The sequence below is a fragment of the Talpa occidentalis genome, unplaced genomic scaffold (assembly GCF_014898055.3).
Source record: "Talpa occidentalis isolate TD23 unplaced genomic scaffold, MPIMG_talOcc4v2.1 talOcc4.9, whole genome shotgun sequence".
Lineage (NCBI taxonomy): Eukaryota > Metazoa > Chordata > Mammalia > Eulipotyphla > Talpidae > Talpa > Talpa occidentalis.
The window spans coordinates 106,950,087-106,976,893 of NW_023605305.1; the positions used below are offsets into that span (position 1 = coordinate 106,950,087).

Genomic DNA, 26,807 nt, shown 5'->3' on the forward strand with positions numbered 1-26,807 from the left:
CCTAACCTGTAGCTGCTCAGGAGTCAGCGTGTGTGCTCGCTGGGAGGATGGTGGCCGGTACCTACTGGGACTTCTTAGGCTCCAGAAAGGAGTGTGTTGGAGGCTTTGGGGTCTCCGTGCAGCTGGAGGGAACTTAACCTGGGGACAGTGACAAGGCAAAGGTCAGCTGGGTGTGAGGGCCCTGGAGTCTGTTCTCAGGAGCCCAGGGGACCCTGAGACCAGGGAAAGTCAGGGAGCTTCCCAGGTGGGCTAGCCTGCCTGTGTGCCCAGCAGAGCCCCCCTGGAGTGTGGCTCCATCCCATGGGAGCTGCTCAGGCCGGGAACCGCTCCCCTCTGACCCCTGTGCCTTTTCTTCACCAAGGCTGTGAACAGTCCCGGAGTCTAAACAACATAGCAGTTGCTGCTGGAACCAGTCTGGGGCTGTCTCCACTGGCATCGCGACACAGCTCGCCCTACCCTCAGAGAAAGCTGCTCTCCCACCCCTTCCACCCCCTCCCCAGCCCGCCGCCGGGACACTCGGCTCCGTAGCCGCAGCCAGGGCTCCCCAGCCCCGGGCACAGACAGGCACACTCACATGCCCCATGCTCCCTGGGGCCCAGGGCTGCCGGGCAGGATGCAGGAGAATTCAGGCCTCTGAGCCTCTCCTCCACAGCAGCCGGCTCCCCAAAATGTTCAGCTCTGGAGCCTGAAAGCGAGGCAGGGAGATTCCTCTCAGGACTTCTGCCCCACCTGCCTCCATCTTGAGCTGGAAGTGCTGGCACCCAGGACCTTCCTCTCTGGGCACTGCTCTCTCTCAGGGTCCTGCCCAATCACAGCAAATGCATATGCATTCCTCGTGGCCTTCAGCTAGTCACCAAACAACCTACAGTTGCACATCTCTGTCTGTCTGTCTGTCCATCCCACACGCAAGGAATAAGGCTGTTCCCTTGGGGAGCCTCTGTGGTGGTGGGGGGGGTGCATGAGCCTTAGGAGCAGTGCCGTCCTGAGGGAAGACACCTGTTCTGGTCTGCGGGCACAGGTTGGGGTGCCTGGAGTGGGAGCCCCAGACTACCTTGACAGGGGATGCCTCCCCTCTGAGGCCCCAGGTTCAGAGGGTGACACCCAGTGGCCGCGCCAGGCCTCCCATCTGCTCGCAGAGCGGTGGCATCTCTCACCACGCTGCTTCCTCTGCTTCCACGACAGTTTTTCTTCGCTCTCCCGCTCCCCCAAACTCCCAGCCCTGCTTCTGAGTCACCTGCCTCTCCGCCAGCCTCTGCGCTCTGTATTCCTGCCAGAACCGGAGACTCATCTAATTTCTATAATTAAGTGTATTCATTTACCTAACGAGCCTGGGGGTACAACAGGTTTGTGAGTCACTGAGTGAGCAGGGGTGCACCCTGGGCAGGGGCAGCTGAGGGAAAGTGGGGACAGAAGCCATCCTGCCCCCCGCCTGCTCCGGGCCCAGGGAGGGCGAGGCGCAGGGGACCCCTGCTCCAAGTAGCGCCTGTGCGAGGCTCTCCAGCCCTCCCCAGCCCCGGGAGTACCTCGCGCAGACATTTCCTGTTTCACCTGAAGGGAATTAGACCTGACAGCGGAGTCGTGCGCCTGGCAATTTTTAGAGTCAGATTATGCAACTTTGTGAGGGAATGATTCAGGAAGGTCCGTATCTGCTCCTTCCAGGGTGAGCAAAGATGGGTATGGCAAGACAGGCTTTGGGGAGTCGGCAGGAGGCGGGGGCATCTGGGGGCCGCCTCGGAACATGAATGGGATGGAAAGATGAGATGGCTCGTTGTGGGGTTGGGGTTTCTGAGAAGCCTGCTCCAGGAGCATCCCGTTCCAGTGTCGTCTTCAGCTTTGGGCAGACAGGGAATGTCCCTTCCAGAAAGGTCTAGTCCAGGTGGGCACTGGATTCCCCAGCCCTGCTATTTGGTGTCCTGCTAAGGGTTGAGAAGATACAGAGGTAGCCTCGTGACTGCCCTTCAAAAAGTGACAGGCCCCTGTGGGGACAGGGAAACCGGGGCACCCCTCCCCTCATAGCAGGTCTGAGAGCCCAGCCACCTCTTCATGGGACAGATTTAGTCCTGTCCCTGCAGAGCGTCCTGACCCCAGGCCCTGGCTGTGGCCGGGACACGATGAGCCCGGTGCCCTGAGTAGCACGGGAGCCGCTGCTGTTTTCTTCTGACTTGCCTTCCTGGTTTGGGGAACCGAGGCGGCTATTTCTGTGGCAGCCCTCAAGTTGTCAGGAGCCCAAGTTTCCACGGCACCCACCGCCTCCTTCCCTCTCTTCCCTCCTACAGGGATGGGCATGCTCACGGCACCCCTATGGTGGGCACAGATGTCCCTGGGCGACACGTTGCAGGAGTGCCAGGCTGGAGCCCCTAGTGCCTTGGGAGGTGGCTCCCACGTGTCCCTCCTCACCCGGTGGCTTCTGTCAGGGGAGACACAGGACCTGGCCAAGGGGGCAGCTGAGGAGGCTGGACCCTCCCAGGGCCCAGGAAAGGACAAAGTGAGCCTTGGCATTTACAGCTGCCTGCTGTGCACTGGGCTCTGCTTGCACAGGCCTCAGGCTCACCCAGGCCATCAGCCTCCCTGCTCCTGGGAAGGTCCTTCTTCTCACCCACAATCTGCTTTACCTTGGATCTAGACGTAGGCCTGTGGGCATATGTTTGACTTCTGGAAGTCTTTCTCACACAGCAGGGGCCTGCCCCTCTTCAGAACAGGGGAGCGGCCCAGGTAGAAGTGGTTAACTTACTTCTAGTGGTACCAGGGCTACTGACAACCACAGAGGCCTCTTCTCACCCCCTCAGGCTCCTGAGAGGTTGTGGCTCTGAGTTGGAACTAGAGGGCAAATACCTGTTTAGCCAAGAGCCCAGAGGAAGTCAAATGGGAGGTTGCATCCCTGCCCGAAGACTGGGGCTCCTGGAGGTACCCTGGGGCTGGACCGCCCTTTCAGAGCTCCCTGGGAGAGAGGACCTCCTCTGTCCTGGCCAGTATCACGCTCTGAAATCTTGTGTTAGCTGCTTAGTTTCCCGCACTGGGAAGGTCAGAGAAGGGATAGGCCACTGATAACTCAGGCTGAGGATGGGATGCCACAATGGGTTCTCTGGGTTGGGTTTCTCAGTAAGATGCTATTTTCTGGCCTCTCCTGACATGGCCACATTCATCCTCCCTGACCTTCCCTGTCTGCATTCCCCTGCTAGCTGCTGAGACTCAGTTCCTGCCAGCTTGAGGGAGGGGGGCTGGGCACGGCATGGTGGCAGACTCCAGAGCCTCCTTTACCCACTCTGGGCCAATAGACTAGCCCCTGGTGGTGATGGCAGGTGGTGCTATGTCAGGGGAGTCCGAGTTGGGCAGAAAGGGGTCTAGGGACCGCCTGTGGGCTACAGTCTATACCAAGCACCTTACCATTGCCTCCATGCCAGGCTGCAGCACTATGGCCTCTCTTCCCTTCACATTGGACCTTTGATCACCTGGGGGCTAGTGGGTCCTGAAGCTCATTACCTGAGCAGGTGTGGAGATGAGCTGTCACATCACCTAGGAGACACCTTGGCCCACTGCTGGGTCAGCAGAGGGGTGATGAAGGGGCTCAACCCATCCCTGCCCCATCCCTGCTCTTCTGGCCTCCTAGCCCTGGGCCCCCATGTTTCCCAGCCCTGCTCCTGGCCTGCTCCTTAGCCCACATCCTGTGGGCTGGTAGCTGGCTTCCTTCTAATGTCTTATTCTTTGTTTCTCCCTCTCTTTTGCTGAACCCCTTGTCCCCACCCCCCCAACCCCAGAAGGCAGTGTTGAGCCGAAAGCGTGCGTCCCAGTGTCTCACACCTGTGCTCTTTAAACACAGAGACCTGCCAAGACGCCCTCTCGTCCAACTATGCCCAGGCCGAAGTCCTCACCCTCTCTTAAAGCGGCACCAGCGTGAGAGAGACAGGCAGACAGACAGAAAGCCAGAGGCTTAGGGAAACTCTGGAACCCAGGCAAGAATCTTTCGCTGGGAAGGACTCAGATATCCTTGTTTGCACAGGACTGGCGGAAAACCTCCCATGTGACCCTCGGGTCCCGGAGCCATCCGGGCCTGATGTTCTGTTCTGTTGTACATTGAAGAGATATATATGCACATATAGTATCTATATTCATACATACTATACTCTCGTGTGTAGTGCACGTGCTACTGGTGGTCTGTTTTCTTTGTTAGGCTGTGTCTCCCCAGCCCCTGGCCCACCCCAGGCTGTCGCTCCCCTCCCCCCACTGGCCCCTTGTTTCTGCTGAATGTGAGTGGAGTGTCCCAGGAGTAGTGTCCCTGGGACTGCCAGTCCAGCTGGGTGGTCCCAGACAGACTCTCCCTCTTAGGGGTAGTTCCCCTGTGGGCAGGTGGCCTGCTGGAGGCCAGATTGCTCCTGAGGGTCACTGCTTCATTAGCCCCACCCCACCCCAGATTGGGGCTCTACCTCCCACCCCATGCCTCAGTTGTGGGGGACTTTCAGGGGCTCCTCTGCAGCTGTTCCTACTCCTTCCTCCACCTTACCTGTGTCCTCCACAGAGGGGGCGTTTTGTCTTTTTGTTTTATTTTATTATTTTGTTCTGTCTCCTTTGTCCATTTGTTTTCAAAGATGCTGCTGGGCAGACGGGCAGGGAAGGGGTCTGTCTGCCCATCTGGCTCAGGGGTCTGAGAAGGGGAAGCCTCGGGCGAGCGGAGACCAGTTGCAATACTGTACTTCCTGGCCGGTGGCCAGAGGATGTGTGCAATAGCAGAGGTCAGGGGGCCCCTTCGACCTTGGCCTCTGCCCCTCCCTTGGCCCTTCTTCCCTCCCCCTCAGCCCTCCCTGCCCCTCCCTGGTGTCAGTCAGTCCTTTTCTAAAGCTGTCCCCTCGTGTGTGTCTCAGGCGTGCCCAGGCCGGGCCCTGCTGCCCTGTCCGCATGCCTTCGACTGTCATGCTGTGCTCGAGCCCCAATAAAGACATCTGGAGCACCCTGTGTGTACGTGACTGCCTCTGCCTCTCCTTTCTGGCTCTGTGTCTGCGGGGACCTCCTGGGGCTTCCACCCCAGTACCTGAGCAAGGCAACACACACCTGTCACTCTCTCCACCCCTGGACTCACCAGAGGCAGCTGAGCTCCTGACTTAGTGCTGGACACTTCTGTTCAGTGGGGAGGTCCCTGCCCCAGGTCGCAGGAGGTGGAGAAATAGAGGTTTGGGCTCTAGGACCTCTGGACCTCTAGGACCTTTGGATCTAGGACCTCTGGCTCCCGGGCAGGTCTGAGCTGTGCACCACCCGCCCCCGCAGGACACGAGAAGACCCGATTGTCTAGGGAATGCCCCGTCTCCCTTCCTTCCTCCCTGAAATGGCTCCGTTCTATGTGGGCCAAGGCCCGGGGGATGCCAGGCGTGGCGATGACTGCATGGCTGATGAACTGAGGCTGCCACTAGGGCCACCCAGAGATGGGGAGTGAGGGCATCCTGGCCCAGAGGAAGGGGTGGTGGGGAGCTATGATCAGGTATGCTCACTGGTCACCCCTCACTCACATGGGGGTGCACACTGTACCTCTTGTGCTGTCGCTCTTAAGAGGGCCCCATGCTTGGCTGCCTGCTCAGCCATTGCCATCTTGAAATTACTAACAATCATTGAAAAGGGGGTCCTGCAGCCTCCCCTTACGCTTTTCTTACTCCTGAGTCTTGGCCTTTGCTCCAGGTGTAAACTCAGGGGCCTCAGGGCAAAGTCTCCATTTGCTATTTACTAGTTGGGTAACTTGGGGCGATGCCCTGAATCAGCTTCTTATAGAATGGGGATAATGATCACCCCTATTTAGAGACTACAGACCTCACCCCCTGTCCTGCGTCCACACATGACAGAGTGGATGCTCAGTGTCACCCCCCCCTTCCCATAGCTCTCAGGCTTTTCCGCACAGGTTTCTGAACATGTCCTGTCACAGCAAGAAAGGACAAGAGCCCCCAGGGGAGCAGGAGGTGGGAATGGCGGCACTGAGGGGAGGGAAGAAGCAAGGAAACTGTTCCTGAAGCTAAGCAGGAGAGAGAATGGGGCTGCTAGCCTGGGCCCTGGAGGTGAGGCCAGGCCAGGCGTGGCAGGCAGCCAGTTGTCAATTAAAGATAAAATCTCTCCTCCAGCAGGGGAGGGCAAGTAGGGGCTGCAACCCCCCCCCCCCCAGAAAGCCATTTGCAGCCAGGCTCGCCTCGGAGCAGCTTGGCCGAGCGATAATGGGATGGGATGCGCTGCTGGCTCCGTAATGATATTACGCATCAGGGCCCACGTCCAGAATGGCTGTTTTTTTGATTTTTTTTTTTGTAGCTCAATGTGGAGCTGTTTCATGATCAGGGCCTAAGAACCCAGGCCATAGCCTGGGGTACCAGATGCCAGGGTGGATCTAAGGGAAACAAGGAGGTTCAGCTGGGGTCCTGGTGATACCTTCAGACCCCTGGGGGGGGGGGCGTGGGAGCGGGGTCAGAGATTCCATGGGAAGCTGGAGACAGCCCCTCCTCCCACCTCCAAGTAGCAGGCAGGGCCATCAAGGAAGAAGAAGCTCTGGCTTCCTCTAGTCCCCAAAGCTGGAGTTGAGCCCAAACTAGGGAGCTGGTTAAAAGAACAGGATGCTGGAGGCATCAAGGCAGACTGGCAATCAGACTGAAGCTGGAATGCTGGCTCCATTGCTCCCTAGTTGTGGGGCCTGGGGCAAGTTAACTATCTGAACCTTTATTTCTCCATCTGTTCAATGGGAATAATAATAGTATGTGAGACAGCGCGTAGCACATAACCGTTGTTAGTAGATATTGGGGGGTGGGGAGTAATAAGAAACAACTCACCCTGGTAGCAGGTGTCCAGTTTGGTTTGGGGGCCTCAAAGAGGTGTGATGAATTGTCTTACTTCAGGGAAGGCCTTATCTCCTTTGGGAAATGACAGTGGGGATGCTCTAGAAAACTCTCACTTCCTGGGTGCCTAGCAGTTCATCTAATGCTTCTAAAAACACGTTCCAAGGCTGGTTGTATCATCATCACCATTCCCCAGAGGAGAAAACTGCAGCATGGCAATGTCAGGTCATTTCTCCAAGGTCACACAGCCAGCAAGTGGCAACGCTGAGATTCAAACCCAAGCAGTGTGGCTGGGTTCAAACCCAAGGAGCAAAGCCCAGTGCTGGGCTTAGCTGCTCTCTAAAAAGAACAGAGCTTCTGAGTGCTAACCACTAGGGTAGGGATTTGTGTTTTTTAATAGTTTTCATGTCACCTGATTTCTTTCATCACTGCTCCTCATAGTATGGTAACGTTTTCCCCTCTTACAGATACGCAGGCCGAGGCTGGAGGAGGTGAGGGACGCGGGCCCTCCCCTGTGAGGGATGCCTTCTCAGCTTCATGAGTGAGCAGGAGCTAATGCCCAGTGCAGGGAGGACTCAGTTCCTTCCTCTGCACCTCACTGAGTCTTGTCACCGGTGTCAGATGGGGGTGACTGCGGTGGGGGAACGACCTGGAAAGCAGCCTTTTAGCCTGACAAAGAAACACAATCCTCACCTTCCAATATTTGAAAAGCATCGAGGACAAGTGGATTTAGATTAGTCTCTGATCCCAAGAGAGCAGAACCGGGACCAGCAGGGGGAAATGTGAGGGAGGCAGATTGGATTCAAATAGGGGAGAACCTTACTTGGTCCTGGTTCCCTAACCATTACAGATCTGATCCCCACCGCTGGGCACATCCCTTACCAAGCTCGCAGGGAAGCCTCCACCCTCAGTCCCTCACCTCCTGGACGGTGAAAGAGAAGCTTCCTAACAAAACTGCTGAATGGGAAAGCGCCACCCTGCTGGGTGGTGAAGTCAGTTCCTGGGAGTTTGGGGAGACGCTGACCTCCTATAGAGGCTGGTGGAAAGAATTTCTGCTCTGGGTGGGAGGTTGAATTTAAAGCCCTGCCTTTCCCATCTCTAAGCTGTTCTCACTCGCATGGGGCCACACAGCCAATTAGCGGTGGAGGCAGGTCCAGAGCACAGGTTCTTGGCACAGGAGTCAGACAAGCCCCTTCCCCAGCATGAGCCCCTCAGAGCCCTTAGCCGTAGCGTGGGATCCCCTGCTTCCCAGCCCCTTGGCCTCTTCCCAGCCGGCTGTGGGTCCGCGCCAGGGTGATCAGCCTTTGTGGTGCGTCGTGACAAGCATGACTGGGTGGGTGCCCTGGGCTTGAATTGACAACATGTCGTCAGTTCCTACCCCTACAGCCTCCGGGGCCCCAACTGCTCGACAGCAAGCCCCTGCCTTCATTGCCCAGCTCACACTCAGGAACCCACACAACAGGTGGCACACAAGCTGGCCCCGTCACCTGGGGCTGTGGGAACCACACCCACACCCCTGACTGCACGCCTTGCTCTAGAGGCCAGGAAGGACTGCGGGGCACTCTGGCATCTGCTCTCTCCTGGGCAACCTCAGTTGGGCCTGACTGCAGCATTTCAGGCTGAGCAGAGGGAGCCGGGGAGATGGCTGGGAGCGCGGGGCAGCGGGCCAAGGCCTGATGTTGGGGCTAGAAGCTTCCCCTTTCTCTACAGGACTGCAGGGCCAGCCCCCTCCCCGTGCCATGTTTGGCTGCATCTACAGTTACTCCCTAAGTGTATCCCAGAATGCAGGGCTCTGCCATTTGCTGAGTTAGGGCCTCTGCTTTCTTAATCAGCAATTTCTCCCATGGGGAGAGGGGGTGACTGGGGTGGGCGGGAGTTCCTTTCTCCACACACTTCCCTAGGGGACCTCATCCACTCCCATAGGCTTAAACACTTTCCAAGCACTAGTTACAGCCACATTTTTAATTCCAGCCGAGAACTCTCAGCTGCGTTCATTCATTCATTCAACAAACACATACTGAGTCTCTTCTCATCATCTGTTCCAGACAGTACTCAACTTGCTGGGCATATAACAGTGACCCAAATAGCCCCTCCTTGCCCTTCATACTCTCCACACTGCTCATACTGCCTGCTTGGCCCCCCCCCCAGGGGTCCACCGCTTACCTGACACCCCTCCCCTGCTTGGTCCTCCCTTCTCAGTGCGCTACCACCATCTGGCTCATCCGGGGCTGAGCCAGAAACCGGGTGTCATCATTACTCCTACCCTCTCATTCCTTATTTTGCTTGCTCATCTGTCATGCCGTGAATCATTAGGAGCCCATACTGCGCCCTGGGAACCAGTAGTGAGTAAGACCAGCAGTATCCCTGCCCTCATGGGGCTTACATTCAACGGGGGATATAGGCCCGAAAAATAGTAGATTAAAAAGGATAGCATTTCCAGCTCACTCACAAGCTCTGTCCTTCTTAGCTCTGAAATATATTTCGCATACTCCCAATCTCATGGCCTCTACCCAGACACCACAGTTGGGCTGCAAGGGCGCCATCCTCTCGCCCTGGATCCCCTGGATCCCATCTGCCCTCTCCCACCCAGTCTCCACCCAGCAGCCAGAGAGAGCTGCTTAAAATAGAAACCAGATCATGTTACCCCTGTTAAACCTTCAGTGACTGGATTCCCACTGCATTTCAAGTAAAATCCAAACTCCTTCAGAGTTAGGTGGCCTCCAGGCCCTGCTGCCCGGCCCTCCTTGCCTGTGCACATGTGTGCAGGCCTCGCTCCCCTCCACCTTAGTGTTTGGTGAGTGCTCTTCCCTCTTGAGAACCACTGCACACCCCTCCCCTCAACTCCTCCCCTAGGCTGAGTTCTCACCCCTAGGACCTGACTTGAAATGTTCCTTTCTTGGTGAGGCTGCCCCACCCCTTCCCGCCTCTGGGCTTGTTTTCTTTCTTTCTTTTTTTTTTTTAAGATTGATTTATTTATGCATACAAGAACTGGGTACAGGCTAGAGGTCTGGGGGGTGAGAGGATTCACCAGAGAAAGTGGGAAACAGAACAGGCAGACTGACTGAAATACACTGCTGAGGGGAGCAGCGGACGAGACAGGAGAGGTCTGCTGCGCCATGTGGGTCAGCTCCCTGGCCGGGGATCGAACTCGTGCTGCGGTGGGTGCGGGTAGCTTCATAGGCTGTGTCCTAACCCCTTGCACCACCGGGGAGGCCTTGGGCTTGTTTTCTTGCAGTATTTATCACTCTTGTAACTATCTATTTTCATTTTGCCTACTTCCCGTGAGTTCCTAGGGCCTACCACAGTGTTAGGTGCACAGTTAATATTTTATGAATTGGAATGGATGAATGGACAAGCCTATGAATGGAAGAGATGGCCCTGGTGGAAGCAGCTGTGGAGCCCTTTCCTCTCTTGTCTCCCAAGCTCAGTCTCCAGAAGGCTTTGCCCTTCACGTCTAGAGCATTCCTGGGAGTCCTTGGAGAATAACGTGAAAGCTTTTCTCTTTACATTATGCATTTCCTGTCGGAGAAACTGTCAGAATAATGAGGAGGGCTGCGAGGAGAGATCCTGTAACTCTTCCTTTTGGAGCTTAACCATTTCTACATGGTCCTTGTAAAATTCTCCCTCTCCCAGCTGTGAGCTACCTGAAGGCGCTGGTTCATCCCGCCCGCCTCCCCCCATCACAGCCAGGTTCTCCGTGTCCAACAGTAGGCGTTCAGGGAGGTGTTTGAGTGGATGAAGAATGTGAGGGCAAAGGAAGATGGCAGAGTGATAAAGGAGGGGAAGAAAGGGGGAGTGAAGGGGGTACTGAAGAGAGGGCTGGAGAGGGCTGGAAGAGAAAGTGAGGTGGAGGATGCAGGAAGGAAAACCTGGAGGCAGGAGTTAGTGGACCCAGCATGGCCCTCGAGTGCCCCCCCCACCCCCCGCCTCTCCCCCACACACCCTCCTGAACCCTGTATCTCCTGGCCTTGCAAGGGCTCAGTGGGACAGTGGGGCTCCTCCGTGGCTTCCTGGGCCCTTAAATCACAGACCCTGGAGCTGTTGGGGCCTGACTATCCCTGAGGAGACCTCTGCAGGCACCAGAGCTGGATTCCTTAACCCGACGCACCACCCCATTCCAACTATTCCTGGGGACTCCCCCTCAGCATCTCTCCCCCAGTTCCTCCTAAGGGTCAAGGACAGTTACTACAAATTCCACCTCAGTAATCAAATACTGAGAGCAAACAAATGAAGGGAAAGAAACAAAAACAGACTTTCCTCCATGCCCTCAGCCCTTGGGCCCAGAGGGGCTCAGGGAGGGGGACTCCTCCTCCTCACAGCCCGGCCAGCTACCCCTCGGGAAGACCAGGGACCAGCCCAGGAGGCCGGGAGGCCCAGAGGAACTGCTCCTGCACCAATAGTTGCCATGGTGGCCCTCCCAGGGGTGGTGGCTCCCAAGTTGCTATGGAGAGCAGAGTTGTGCCACCTCTACCACCATGAAGAAGCCCAGGATCCTTAACCCTTCCCAGGCTGCTATTGGGTCAGCCTGCAGGGCCCACCCAGGCCATCTCTTCAATGCACTAGACGGCCACAGCACCAAGGAATGGAGGTTAGACTCAGCCCCAACTCCCCAACTCCCCGCTGCCTCCTGCCTCAGGACTGCCTCCTCCCTGAGGGGACGGCACTGTTTGTCCTCCTGCCAAATCGATTAGGGACCTCATTTCTCTCAGGATCCCCGTAGAGGTGGCAGCCAGTCCCAGGGGCTCCTGGGGGTGTGGTGGTGAGGGTAGGACCATTCTCACTCGGAGCCTCAGTGTGCTGGACTGTGACGAGCTGGATTTCCCTGGACAGGACTGGAAAACTGGTCTCCGGTAGTCTCCATCTCTCTTCCTGAGCTTCTCTACCCTTGCCAGGCATTCTCACTAACTTCCACCTCATTATAGCCCCCACCGCATAGACACAGACACATTTTGGGCATGCTCTTTTCTCTTCAACTTTCTCTTCAGGTTCTAATCAATGCAAAGAATTGTGTCAGTCATCCATACTCTAGTATAAATTTATCCAGAGATGAACTTGACAGGGAGCTCACAGAGAGCTTTCATCCTGATTTTGAGCTAACCCATCCAGCCTGGCTCTGGCCTCAATCCCCCGACACTGGCTTCATGGCCACACACAGCCACCGGGTGTGGCCCCCCAGTTCAAGCACCACCATTGTCTGTGCCCAGAACACTAAGTCTGGGTGCCATGGCTTTGCCACATACAGGCTGTGTGACCTCAAGCAAATGACTTAGCCTCTTTGAGTATGGTCCCCCATCTTTAAAGTGGGAATAGCCATACAGCTCCTGCAGATTTTGCCTAGAGGAGTTAACAGAGAGAGAGTATGGGAAACAGCTTGCCAGACTTAGGAGGTGAATGGCATTCTCCTCAGTGTGCCCCCCTAGTTTGTACTTAGGGGAACAGTCAGGGGAGTGGAAGTGGGCAGCCTGACTTCTACAACAGAAAGCACCAGAAGCCCTTTTCCAGAAATCCCTCATGGGATGACCAGATGGAGGCCATGTCCAGCTTGTGTCATGGCCTTGGGACATGAATGCTCAGGGGACAGCCATTTCCATTCCTCTGACCCCTAAGCAGTGACACCTGTGTACTTGCTTCCCAAAGCAGTGACAAGTCAGGGAGAAATGAGGGGAGCTGCCTGCTCCCTAGACCTGTGCTTGGGGACCCCTCAGATGTACCTTCCACCTTCAGTTCCTCCTCTTTGCCCAAGGCCCAGGGGTCAGGGGCTGCACCCAAGTATTTTGCACACGCACCTGTGAGCCGGTGAGGTGGGAGCCAGGTGGCAGTGAGGTCAGAGAAGGCGCTAGGGAAGAGCTAGAGAGAGGGGTCCCAGAAGAGGAGGAGAAGGAATAAGAAGGGGCGAAATGGAGGAGGGGAGGAGAGGAAGAGGGGCCATAAAGGAACTGTGGAGGACAGACCAGGACGGAGGAGAAAGAAGTGAGGCAAAAGCTGGAAGGGAGAGGCCGGAGGAGGAGGGCCCAGAGCTGACTGTGGACAGAGGCTTCAGGGCCGAACATGAACTGAAGAGGCTGGAAATAGAACAGCTGGGCAAACCCAAAACACTCTGTTTGGGTGTCTGCTGAGCAAGCACGTGAATGAACAGAACTGGGGGAGCAATTCAAGGAGGAAATAGATCCTTTCACCTCAGAGGTAGGTCAGAACAGGAGGCGTTTGTTCCAGCCCAGCCCAGCCCAGATTAGTCGGGATTCTTTTTCTGAGGATGTTTTCTTTATGTAATCATTATTTTTAACAGGCTGGCTCTGCGGCCGGGTTACCCTGACGCCACCCCATCCTTGGCAGGTGGAAGGTTTGGGTTACTTTGAGACCAAGACCACTCAGGTTCTTATTCTGACTGTGGATGCTGCTGGCTTCAGGGAAATGGATCTTAATCCACTTTCCAAATGGAGACTTGGGAATCGGAGCTGTGTAATGGAATACCACTTCCCTTATTAGAACAAAATCCAGTTCTGAGCTGGGGCAGGACTGGCCTAGGGGGGCTGTGCCTCTGTCAGCCCCCAGAGCTCACTTGTGCTATTAGGCTTCACCCTGGGGGGCACCAGGCCACCTAACCCCAACCTTCCACCTGCCGAGGATGGGGTAGCGTCAGGCTAACTCCATCTGCTATGGCTGGCTCTTTCCCTTCCACCAGCAGCACCTCCTCTTTGTTTCCTCAACCCCCCACCCCCATCCTCACACAACTACTTGGTTTCCATCTTCCTCCACTCTTCCAAACCCTTCTTCCCCATGGAGGCACCCCAGGGCACTCAGAGCATTTCCTGACTTTTGTGTCCCATGAACCCCCTAAAATTGCAGCCAAGGTTGTTTGTATGTAGGGAGGGGGGTTGTACATTTTCTAGAGAGAATCCAGAGCTTTCATCAGATTCTCAGGGGAGTCTGTGCCCACCCCCTGCCCACACTAGTAACTTCTTTGTCTAGAAGTTGGTGCTGGGGCTCTGAGGTTAGCTGAAGCCAGGTGGCCCCAGGCTGCTGCATGTTTAGCCTGGCCCAGGGAGCCACCTCATTGTGGGGTCTTGCTGCTTCATGGATCCTCCAGAGTTCCGAGCAGCTCTACGTGGGACTGAAGATGGACAGGAATTAGGGGGCCGGAGCTCTAGCCCCACCATCACCACTTAATGTGCAACGTTTGGCGACTTCCTTGACTTCGCTGAGCTGCAGTTTCTCATTTGTACAATGGGGGTCATGTTGTCCACCTTAGCAGGTTCTCGTGAGGCTCAGAAGTGATTCTGATCCTTCCCACTTAGCTCAGTACCTGATATTCATGAGACTTAATTTCCCTGCTGTCCCTTGTCTTTGCTGGGTGAGCTCTAGGGTCTTTCCCAAATCTAGAGGGTAGACTCCATTACAGGAGCTTTGTAGAAACCTAAGCAGAATAACATAGGCCACGCCACACCCCCTGCATGGGGGGCTAAGGCTGGAGGGTTAAGGCTGGTGGGGGACAGAGGAGGGAGAACTAAGTAAGCAGGGCTCACTGAGGCCAAGAGGCATTGAGTGCACATCTGGTATTTACAACACAGCTGGATATCACACTGGATTTGGGCTTTAACCACACATTTGATACTTTGTAGAATTCATTTCTAACCACAAGGCTGGGGTGGTGGGGGGCAGGGTCCCAGCAGGCCTGGGACCACTCCCCAAGCCATGCCTCCATTCCCTCTGTTGCTCTGGGCTTCAGTTTTCATCAGAAGACTTACCAGAAGCCTCGGCTGTGATCAATTCATGGCAAAAAGCACAGGGAAGTCTTATCTCCAAGGAGATTAGATCAGAGTTTTCCTGTTTCGACTGGGTGGTTCGTCCCATGCAGGCTGATTACATAACCCCACGTGGCAATAGGACCCTGGAGTCGACTGCCCTCCCAGACTGGCCAATTAGAAACACATCAGGCCAGAAGGAAGCTGGTTAAGGCCCCTCACCCCCGCTGTGCAGACACCACCCGCATGATGCCCCCTTGCAGAGCTGTCCTGAAATCTCTCCTTCCCCACACTGCCTCTCGCCTTCCTGTGGGCCACAGGTCTCCACCTGAAGTGGCTGGTTCTGTGCCCTTCAGGTAGAACTAAAGTTGCAGAGGTGGGGGGCCGAGGATGCTTCAGAAAATTTGGGTTCTTGTACTGTTCCAGCTTTGCCTGCCTGCATTTGTCCTGCCTCTTGCAGGACTAAGAGCCCAGGTGTCAGGGAATGCCTGAGAACTCTTGAGCTTTTCAGACATAAATGGCAAGAGGAACCAAAGCCGGATCTTATCTCCACCCAGATAATGGGGGTGCAGCCTGCTCCCGGCCCTTTCTGTCCTTGCTTAGCCAGTGGCTGCATTGATGGCGGGCTGAGATTTCTCTTTGCTCTGGCCTGGCCCAGAGCTGCCGGGACATCAGCTACTAAACCACCAGCCAATAATGTCATCTTGTAGCCCTCCTCATACCCCAGGAGTTTTCACTCCGTGCTGACCTCAGAAGCCACTTTTACCCACCCTTTTTTTCACTCTGGATTTGGGCATCACACCTGTAACTCGATGCCTCCAAAATATTTTTAGCTGCCAAGCCTGAGGCAGACTTCATTGCCCTCCACAGCTGGGGTGACGAGAGGGTAGGGAATTGGAGGGGGTTCCCCGGCCACACGGCTCCAAACTCCTTGCGGGGTCTCCAGAAAACACTAGTCTCTTTTCTGAAGACCCTGCAGCGGCGCCCTACAGACCCCAGTAAGATGTCTTGAGCATTGCCCTGACCCTCAGTGTCTGGTCACAGCCTGTGTTGCAGGCCACGTTCCCTGCCCCTCCTTTGTGCACCCAGGTAGGAGCGGCCTTTGAATGTGTGCACTGTCCTGCTTTTTTTCACACTTTTTCCTCTGTTTCCCTCTTCCTCTGCCTTGAGGAGCCCACTCTTCCTTTGTGGAGTCTTTTCTGATCCACCACATCCCACCAACAGAATTTTGTGCGCCCCTGGCCTGTGCTCCACTGCTCTGAGAGCTTTAGTTGACCTAGACATTGACCCGACTGCCTCGCACAAACCCCTCTGAGGGCCCACAGTTTGGGCTCATCTTTCCTGGACCCCTGCCCACTAGGTCATAGGGACCTGCATAGATCTGGTAGGAAAAACTCTCTGAAATCTAGATAAAGTCAAGAGGATGATGGTATGTTCCTTCCAACTGTTTACAGACCTATCTGGAGATGACTTAAGTCTCTGGAAGTGTGCTGAATGCGACTCGTGGCTTCTGAGCACTTGAAACGTAGCTAATGGCACATGTCACGGTGACCATATTTTGGACACGTTGGACTCAATAAAGTATATTATTCAAATTAATCTAATCTGGTTTTTTTTTTTTTTTAATGTGGCTACTGGAAGCTTGAGTGACGCGTGTGGCTCGCGTTATGTGTCCATTTGCCAGCGTTGTTCTAGGACTGTCGTTTGCTGGGCCTGAGAAGGGCTCAGACTGTGAGGTTACGTGTTCACTTGTTGATTGTTGTCTGGTAGAGATGCAAATGATTTCTGGCCTGCAGGAGAGAGAACCCCACTTTTACTGCTCTGCAGGACATGTACCAGATTGGTCTCTAGCTTAAGAAAAAAATATTTTGGTGTGACTTCCCTTTAAGTCCCAGCTCCTCGGATGCTTTTTGAACCAGCTTTATCATCTTATTGGTTCCCAGGTTAGTTAATGAGTACAGTAAGATCTTTGACATATGTTCGTTCTGTATTTGGCTAAGATTCCTGCTTTTAACTCTTTGAAAATTATGCTTAGATCTCTACCTTCTGTCCAGCTTAAGAGCAGAGAATGAATTATTAACATGCCTGGTATTGAGTAGGAACTCAATAAAATGTTGAATGAATAAAAACCACTTGCTTGGGATCAGGATTTATGCTTAAACTGCCAACCATACTTTTCAATAGGTTCCCCATCTGCCATATGCCTGGGGGGGTGGGAGGAGGAGGGATAGACATAGGGCCCTCTTTGAAGGACCCCGAACTACTTATATGCCTCCCATGAACAGTCCCTGATTCTAGGGATTTGTGATCCAAGGGAATGCTGGCCAAAGCAAGTCCCTTCAGTCAGCTAAGGGGAGGGGGTTCTCCCAGGCCCCCCAAGTGCTGCAGAAAGTGAGGTGCCCAGATAGGTTTGCTTTCCCTTGCTGCACCTTGGTCTGGGCTCTGGACAGCCTCTCGACACGGAGGCACTTCTGTACTGCAGGTCAGTAGCAGTGCTGGCCTTAGGAGCCTGGTCTTTGGGGGGCTCTGGGAAGATCTCTGGGTCCTGACGCCAGGCTGACAATTGCAAAATGGTGTCTCTTCCCCTTAACCCTCCTCACCAGCTCCACAATGGGGAAGGCCAGCTGGCAGGTAAGGGTAGAAGTTGATTGTGAATTCCTTGAGGGCAGAGCTTTTCATTTGTATGCCTGGCACCTGCTAAGCACTTTGCCCAGCGCACAGTGGCCACTCGGTGAATTCTAATCCACCTCCTCTGCCTCTGCCCAGCTCCAGCCCGCAGCCAGCTGCCTTCCAATGAGCCTGATAGGCGACTCTTCGGCTTCAACACAACATTGATTAATCAATCTCTACCCCCCCACTCCCTGCCCCTGGGAGTCTGGGCAGGATCTGCTGGTAATTAGGCATCAAGTTCAGGGTTGGTGACTGTTTAGAGGTGTTACAGCAGCCTGCCCTTGAGTGCTTTCCTTGCAAAGAAAAGAGAAGTGGCAGAGGCTTTGCTCCTGGAGGAGAATCAGAACAGCATGTGTGTGTGTGTGTGTGTGTGTGTGTGTGTTAAGATGCACACAACAGCAGCATTGTGTGCATTGTGTGCACACAACAGCAGCATTGCAACCATTTGAAGTGTACAATTCAGAGACATTAGTACCTCCACACTGTTGTGCCATCATCTCTAGAACTTTCCCATTCTCCCAAACTGAAACTCTGTGCCCATTAAACTACCACAGCCCATTCTCTCTCACGCGCCCCCTGAAACCACCCATCCACTTTGTGTCTGTTATTCTAGGTACCTCATGTACCTGGAGCCAGACAGCATTTGTCTCTTTGTGACTGGCTTATTTCACTTAGCATAATGTCCTCAAGTTTCATCCATGTTGTCTCCCGTGTCAGAATTCTCTTTTTCAGGCTGAAAAATGTTCCATTGTATGCACACACCACTTTTCCGTGTGTCCATTCATCTGTCGAACACTCTCCTTGCTTCCACTCTGTGGCTGTTGTGAATAGTGCTGCTAGGAACGTGGGTGTGCAAATATCTCTTTGACATCGTACTTTTGTTTCTTCTGGGTATGGAATATATATGGCATTGCTGGATCATATGGTAATTCTGTGTTTAATTTGTTGAGATGAAAGCAACATCTCTGAGCCCCTGTGTTGCGCCATCTCGGCGTGAGGCCCTTTCTCTACGGCATCTCATTTAATCTGCACGACAGTCCTCTGGAGTGGAGTTTATTGTCTCTCCTGAAATGTCCACAAACTGAATGACTTATTCAAGGTTATGCATCATGATGGGCAGTCGAGTTTTGAATGCAGGGCCCCTGCTTCCAAAGCAATGCTCTTGCTAGGGCAGCAGGCGGTGAAAAATGAATGCAGTCCTCAAATGGAGAGACCACACCTTGAAGCTGTTACAGCTAACACCTCCCTTAATTAACAATTAACACCTTAGCAGGAATCAATTGCTGACAACAAGCATGGGTCATCACTCTCCCTTATCTCTTGTCAACTGAAACACTGGCTTCCAGATGGTTCCTAGATACAGCTCCTCATTCCCCGGCCTCCTGCCCTACCTCCTCTCACATCACCAGGCTCCCCCATTCACTGGCTAAGGCCCTCAAGACTCAGCTCAAGCCTCGTCTGCACCCACAAGTTCTCCTGGCCATACCCCCAGGAGAGGTTCCTCCACCTCCCTGGGCCTCCCTAGAGTGGGCCACCTGCACTTCACACTGTTGTTCTACAAGCTAATGCCCTCCTGGCCACAGGATCCCGGGTTCAGTTCCCACCATCCCTTTGCAAAGCCTGCGTCTTCCAGTGCCCAGCGCTGTTCAAATGAATGAACCAATGAGTGAATCACTCAATCCATGACAGCAGGGAAGACAGGAACGAAGAAGGAGAACACCAGAATTATCCTCTGCGACTTCACTATTTGTGTAAGACCAGGCTGTGAGTTGCTCAGAATAATCTGTGTGCCACATTTGGCACCACTGCGCAAGCCCGAGCCATTTTGGGGTTGGAAACTCCTAGGAAAAGCGATGGAATTATCCTCTTGGAGAAATATGCCCACGTGGTTGCCCCACAGAAGAGGAGGAGGGACGTTCACTGTTGGGAGAGATTGCCTGTCCTGAGGAAAGCCGAATCCCGAGGGGACAAATTATTTTTGATTCTTTCCACACAATTCCGCATTCCTTCATTCACACAATCATCCTGTGACACACGCTCTCACAGACACGCATGTGCTCTGAACCGGGTCTCCAGCCTCACCTGAGTGAAAAGAGGGAAGAAAGTAAGACCCTCTCCTGAGGTGCCCGGCACTAGGGCTGCTCTGGCGGAGGAAAGAGGCTGCAGTAGGGGAGGCCCAGCCCAGCCTGCAGGCAGGAAGCAGGTGGCTGCTCCCACCTCCTGCGCTAAGCCTGGATGGCTGGGAAGCGCGGCCTCACCTGCAGACTCGGCTCACGATCCACAGCCTCTGACGTCAGGGCGGGTGGATGAGGCCATGTGGCAGGCAAGGAGGGGAGGTGGGCAGCAGGCCAAGGGAGAGAAGCACCAGGTATCTGGTGTGACAGCTGCTCACACCGGGAAGAGGGGAGTGTGAGCAGAGTGGGGCGTCTCCCTGGCCAGAGCTCCTGCAGGCCCTTGTGTGAGGAGCCTCGGGGTGCCTCCACCCAGCACATTCTGGTCCTGCTTGATTAGAGGACTATTTAGAGGGCTCGAAGCTCCGCCGGCCAAGAACATGAAAAGGTAATGGAGGCTGCTGCTGCGGACATGGGTGTACCAATCTCTTCAAGATGCAACTTTCAATTCTTCTGGGTTTCTGCACAGAGATGGAATTGCTGGAAGTGTGTAGCAGGAAGGATTTGAATTTAATTAGAGGGCCAGGAATAGGGATTATTTGCGTGTGAGAGAGGAGGAGGCACTTATGTGCCTTGGTCATTCATAATTACTTGCAAGGGATTAGGACGATAGCATTGACCCAAATGCTCCTTACATGGCTCTTCTGAGCAGAGCAGGGCAGGGCACGACCCCTTTGTGCTGTCAGAGAAAACGGGGGTCTGACAGGTCAAGGCCCTTGCTGGCCACTCAGTTCATCAATAAAGGAAATTCAACACCAGCGTTTCTACCCCTGGTCTAGGTCGTACTCACTCCAAGCTTCCTCTCTGACTGCAAGGATCTTAGAAGGGTCTCATGTCAGGGGGATTTTGACACCAAGTCCACCATGATGGGCTGTGCAGCTGTTGCGGTAACTCTTCTGGGAACTGGTCACAGGAAGTAGCAGTGGTTGGCCCAGCTCTGAGCCACCTGGAGTACCTGTGCAGCCTGCACCCACCAGCCCCACTCTGCATCCAGGTACCCAGAACCCAGTGGCCCTGGCAGCTGGGGTGTATTTATTTACCCTAGCAAGTCTTAGCAGGAGTGCTTGGGGAAACCAAAGGCTTCATGGCTGGGTAAGGATGTCCAGGTTCTGTGATTTCGTATGTCCTTGAGAAAATTAAATTTAAATGAAAATGATAGTTTTTCTTCCAACAAGGAAATGAGGTTCCCGATCCACCCCGGGCTGTCAGCGGAGAGCCCTGTCTGAATTCCTTCCCTGCTTTGGTTACAGCTATTACGTTGGTCATTTGGGCTCAGGGGGTGAAAGTCTACCCCACAGGGCTGCAACTGGCCTGACTGACTCACTCTTTCAAGCCTGGGAGGGAATGCAGAGAGGCTGTGCTCCCCTCTGGCTCTCCCCACTGCGATATGGAGCGCTCAGAAATCGCTCCCTGTGCTCCAAGGGACAGGATGGGCAGCTTGTATCCTTCCTCTCTGCTCAGAAACTTCCCAGTGCTCTACCTCCCTGGAGCAGGTCTGGCACATGACCACACCCGCTGGGCATTCACTCTGCGCCTGGTACTGTACGTACTTCCTCTCATCAGTCCTAACACCACCCTCAGGAGGAAGTGCAATCACCACTCTGAAGATGGAAAAATCAGCGATGCAGAGACATTAACTTGCAGCCAGTGAGCAGCAGACCCGTGGCCTGCCTCTCATAATCCCCACATCGCTCGTGGTCATTTCAGGTAGGGATTGTGATCGGCTTTTCAAAGGTGAAGAAATTGAGACTCTGATAGGCTCATTAAGCTGAGCCAGGCGAAGGACTGCCAAGGGAAAGACCTGGGCTTGAAGCCCAAAGCCCTACCTCTGCTTCTAATCTTATCTCCCTGGCTGCCCGAGGCAGGCTGGCTTCCCTCACACCGCCCACCTTTGCTCACTAGATCCCCTCCACTTTTAGGACACTTCTCACACCTCCATCCTCTTGGCTAACTTTGAATGTCTTCACGGTCCATTTGTTCAGGCCAACTTCAAATGACTTCCTCCACCAAGCCTTCCCCTGACCCCTTAGACCCTGCCTGGCTCCTCCTTCCTCTCCTTGCTAATCTCTATTGCATTTCCGAAACACTCAGCCACTTAGTTAAGGTTCCAGTATGTGTCCTGGCTGGTCTCCGACGTGTACGCCTGTCCCTGTCCCTCTTGCCTGCTCCAGAGAACAACCACCGTCCCAGATTCACACTTTCCAGCCCTGAGACGTCAGCTCCACATAGTTAAAGTCCACACGTCTGTATGTTATTGTCCAAAGCACTTGAATATCTATTTTCTTGCTGGGTGTTCCTGAGAACCTTGTTAGGAGGGTATGCAGGTGCTGAGGGGTGAGGCAAAGCTAAGGTGACTCAGAAGCTGGTTAGTGGGAGAGCTGCACCTGCCCTGGATGTTCTGACCCGTGTGTAGGGTGCTTTCCACTGCCTGAGCACAGACTTCACCACTTGTCCCTGATGGACTGTCTTCTCCACTGCTCCTGCTGCTTGTGGCCAGGAGAAGGTCCTGCTGGGGCCCTATCAAGGGGGTCAACAGACTGGCTCCAAGGGCAACTTGAATCAGAGGCTGGGCAAGGGAAGAAGCATCTCAGGAATGAGCACAGCACCTGGGAAGGCTGAGGTCCTGCTCCAAGGTTCCAGTGCCAGGTCTTCCAGGTTCATGCCAGGTTTTGCTCTGTAGGGTGCCTGACCCACCCCGTGGCCCTACAGAGAGCTACCAGTAGGGACAGGTAATCAATCAAATCAGTAGGGACAGGGACAGATCAACCCCTAGGCAGCAACAGACTGAAGCAGGGGAAGTCTGCCTTCCTGAAGCAGGGGAAGGATGCCTCTAGACCCCAACCACTGCCTCCTGAGAAGGCCATCATCAGGGCAGAAGGAGTCGCTGTTGCTGTTTTGCCCATAGAACTGCCCAGAGCAGAAAGCTGCAGAAAGATCAAGAAGCAGAGTTGCTATCCTCAAGCAGTGGTTGCCCCCTTTGGGTATATCTGGAGCTGCTTTGTCAAAAAGGAGGATTAGGCTTTGAGGAACAATTCTCATTCTTGGCCAGAGGGCTTGAAGTATTGGCAATGCATCCAGGGGCCCAGCCCCTTCTCTCTGCTCCAAGCCAAGGTGTTAGTTGCAGGATCTGATCCCCCCAAGGCACAAGTGGGTGATTGGGGCCATGGCAGCATCCTTGGGGGATCTGGTGCATCATTGGTGTGGTTCTCAGGTGCCTGCATGGCACCTACTGTATATCTAAGAACAGAGTCCTCGTCACTTTTCATCCCTCCATCTGTGTTTGGGACGAGGCCAGGATTGGAACTGGATGGGGGCTGAGTGTGACACCTGCTTTTTGACAGTAGCCCTGGCATGGACTGCTTGCTCTAAACTGCACAGCTTCCTGCTCTGGGAAATGCAGAATTAATTGAATGACATGTGCAGTGGTTACGGGAAGAAGTAGATGAGGTGGGTAGGGGGAAGGGAGGACTCTCTGAAGATCCTGCCAAGGAGACTAGGAATTATTTCAACCTGTCACTTTATATTGAGCTCCCTTAGCAGGTGTCAGTGGAGCAGTCACCTCATCCAACCCGAATATAGTAGCCCCACGGACCAAGCCCACATTTTGCTGAGCTGGCCAGAGCCTCTGGGGGGCCCACAAAGGGGGCTGCTGCACCGGGTTGAACAGCACGGGCAGTGGCAATGCCACCCACGTCTTCCCATGACACCCCATCCTGTTAGCTCGCCACCTACTATGTGTCTGAAGCACTGCCCAAGTTACAAGTCAGCTCTGAATTGAAGAAGCTTCCTGCATAACAGAGAAGACATCAGGTTTACACGCGTATGTCTGCACTTTCAGAGGTGACCTGGATCTCAACCATTCTGTAAACTCTGGTGAAAGCAGGGAATGTTTGCACACTCTTATTCACATCTGTAAACCCAGTGCCTGGCACAGAGTTGGGAACAGAGTCTGACTTGACACATATTTGTTGAATGAGCAAATGAACAATGCCTGGATCATCTGAGTTGGACCAGTAAATTCCTTGGGGTTTTGCAGGGAGTTAGGATTCAGCTTGTCTCTGCCCGCTGTGCCCCCAGAATTCCTTGATATCTTCTCAGGAGAAGCTCCTCACCCCCTCCCCCATTTTAGTGTTTCCAGTAAACCCCTCCAGACCTGCGCTCTGCAATTTTGTATTCAATACCCCATTCCATGTCCCCCGAAACCCAAGTTGCCTAAGATAACTAATATTAGCAGATCAGAGTCAGCACAGATGCACTTTTAGATGCTGAGACCGACTGGAGAGCCCTAGACAGAGTCAGATGTATTTTTAGCTCTTTGGGTATCTGGAAAGGTATTGAGATGCAGTCGTTGTTACAGACACCAGGACAAATCAGTATTCTGCTACTGGCCTCCCCACACCAGCAGTTTCCATTCAGTGTCTCAAAAGCAAGGGTTGCCATGGAGATTGAGTGCCAGGGCAACCGAACTTCCTGTCAGGAAACAGCAGCACAGGTAGAGCTCTGGGCCAATGGGAGTCAAGGAGCCCCTTGGATGGCCACAGCTTCCTCTCCTGAAGGCAGATGATGGCTGAAGTCCCAGGCATCCTTGGAAGGGGACAAGAGGGAGTGGAAGGTGCTGTCTCTGGAGCTGACTCTGCCTCTGGGCTTGAGTCTATCTCTTCCTCAAACTTACCATAGGGCTGGGTTAGTTCTCCCCCTGCTCATTTGCCCAAGGATATTGTCCATCCAAGAACCATCTGGAAGCTACTCGGGGAGGAAGGTCACAGAGCCATCTTGTCGTAGAGGCCAGTCCTGGGAGATGCCCAGAATACAAGCTCTGGGTGGGCTGGGGCTGCCATGCTGGTAACCTACTCTCCCAGATGGCCCCGGATAGCTGGTTTTATCCTCACGCCAAGACAATGGCCCCTTCCCCACTTTCCTTATTCACTCAACACACATTTCCTGTGCACCTGGTAGGCTAGGCTGCTGAGACAAACAAGCCAGGGTTCCAGGAGGCTCAGTGATCCACCTACAGTTAGATAGTTGGTAAGAGGTGGGGCCGAGGGCACCCAGGTCTATCCTGTCCATAGATTCAGAGGGAGAAGAACCCAAAGAATCTTTTAGAGTCTGACCTTCCCACATCACAGAAATAAACAAAGACCCAGAAAGCACAAAATTGGTCGCTCAGGGAGCTGGTGGTGAAACGGGGTCAGGATTATTTCGTCTCCTCTTCTCACTCCCCAGAGCTCTTTCTAGAGAAAGGTGCCGCCCAAGCTTCCGCTGAATGATCACGCCGGTCAGGCACTGGATCGGCTAAAAGATACATTTAGTTGTAAAGGGAGATATGACCACAGTTACTTAAACAAGCTAGGGGTTTACTCTCTCCTAAAAAAGTCCAGAGGCAGATATTTCTGGGTTGGATGAACAATGTCTTCGGGCAGGAGAGTCCTTCTCGTTTTCCGCATTACTGTCTTTACACAGTTTCAGTCCCCAAACCCCAGAGGGCAGCTGGAGTTCAGGACATGACGTCCATACTCCAGGCAGGGAAAGGGGATGAGAAAGGAAAAAAAGGACCTACCTCTCTGCCTAGTCTGCCCCCTCCCTCCTTTAGGAGTCTTTTGAAAATCCATCTAAGTTCCATTTGCTAGTTGCAAGGGAGGTTAAGAAATGTCATCTTGTCCCCGGGCACATTGCTACCTTAAATAAAATTGGAATTGTAATAGAAATAAAGATTGGGAGATTGATATTGAGAGCAACAATTAAAGACCATAGGCACTTTGCTAGACACTGTTTGGGGATACTACACGCACACACGCACACACACATTTACGTGTGTGTATATTTATATATATATACTCACACACACACACACATATATGCTATATATGGGTCCTAAGATTTATGAAGGATTTTATTTCTTCTTAAAATTTTTCTGTGCTTTTCTAAATTTTATTCAGTGTGTATATCTTTATTCCACAATGACCAGAAAAAAACAAGTACTATTTATCCTCCTTCTCATCATCCACAACAGCCCTGCCCAGAGCCACTTATAACATACTACTTCCAAGAAGACAGTGCAAAAATTTTAAAACAGAATTTGAACAAACAGTATAAATTCAATTTAGTTTGAACAAAAATCTATAGATCTTGTAGCTATCAAGAGAGCAGAAGTGGCAAACCCACCAAGGAGCTGGAGAAAACAGTAGCTTCCTGCAGAGCCAGCTCCCCAGCCCTGAGCCTCCCCTGCCACCAGCCCCCAGCTCTTCTTGTCTGGGAGCGCCGCCCACACACTATCTCCTCCCGCTGAGATCCAAGGCCCTGGGCACTCTGAGCTGCTGGGCTGCACCCCCTTGGAGTCAGGCTGAACAGCAAGGTGGACATTGTGGGTCCCCAGGGGAACCTCAGGGTTTGCACAGCTTCTTATAGTGGGCCCTGTTCATGAACGGAAGCTGGCTTCCTCAGGGACCCACAAAGTGGGCAGAGGACAAGGAAGAGCCCTTTAGTAAGCAGAAGCCTGGGCTTAGGCATCCTGACTCCCATCCCACTAGCTCCATCCCACCCCAAGGACATACTTCAGGAGTGAATTGTAGCCAGCATTGGGGCATGACAGGGAACCCCCTCCAAGACTTTGTCCCTCTGAGGTGCTTCTTGACACATTGTCCAAATAATGATGGGATGGATTTTGAGAAGTGACCTTGAAAAAGCAAGGGTCTGCTCACGATGGAATCAAAGAATGGGTGGTTCATTCACGAGATGAGCCCAGACACTCCTATGTACCCTAGAATCCACTCTCCTCTAAATCTATACAAAAGAAACACCAATTTTATTTGGGAGTGATAATGTGCTAGGTAAGAAATCTGATCGCTCATGCTTGCTTGCAGATGGCCACAGGGTCTGACAATACATCTAGGCAAACATCTCTGGAAGGGTTGTCCATTCCGAAATAAAGTCTCACCCCTGCGCTTTTCCTGCCTGGACTCAGAAGCAGATGCCTGAGAATGAAACATCAGCTCCCGAGAAGGAAAACCTCGTGCTAGGAGGGGAGAGCATGAAGCCGGAAGGATCTGAGATCCCTCACGACTTGCATGACAACATCCCTGGACCACCTACCCCCTGACTTCATGTTGTATGATAAAAATAAATGCCCTGTTTGGGTAAGCCAGCACGGGTTTCTGTTCCAGGATGCCAAATGCAATCCTATCTGATGCCTAAAGATTGCCAAAGGCTATGTCCTTCGGTGAGGCTGCAGACTTGAGAGCCAACATGCAGTTCCTTGTCTGGGTTCGTCCCCAGCCTCATTTCTTCCCAGGGTAGAACTGGGCTGGGCCCCGATCAGACCACCCCATTCATCGAGGGGGAAAGCTGCAGCTGAATTCTCCCAGCAGAACTCCCAGCAGGCCTGGGCACACATCTCAGACCGGGCTGATTGTTCATCTGTATCTATCACTCTG

At 53.6% G+C, this 26,807-nt stretch overlaps 1 protein-coding gene across 4 annotated transcripts in view; it reads left to right on the forward strand.

The window, feature by feature from the left end:
- KCNC4 (potassium voltage-gated channel subfamily C member 4) overlaps window positions 1-26,294 on the forward strand; it is a 42,944-nt gene extending 16,650 nt beyond the window's left edge. The window contains exon 4 of one of the 4 annotated variants that reach the window (XM_037498317.2): window positions 3,756-6,026. In XM_037498317.2, coding sequence (XP_037354214.1) covers window positions 3,756-3,811 — 56 coding nt within the window. In that variant the 3' untranslated portion in view covers window positions 3,812-6,026. Of the gene's footprint in view, window positions 1-361; window positions 6,027-26,237 lie in introns of those variants that run through there. The other 3 variants (XM_037498316.2, XM_037498319.1, XM_037498315.2) reach the window with 3 other exon arrangements.
- Window positions 26,295-26,807: the final 513 nt, after the last annotated feature.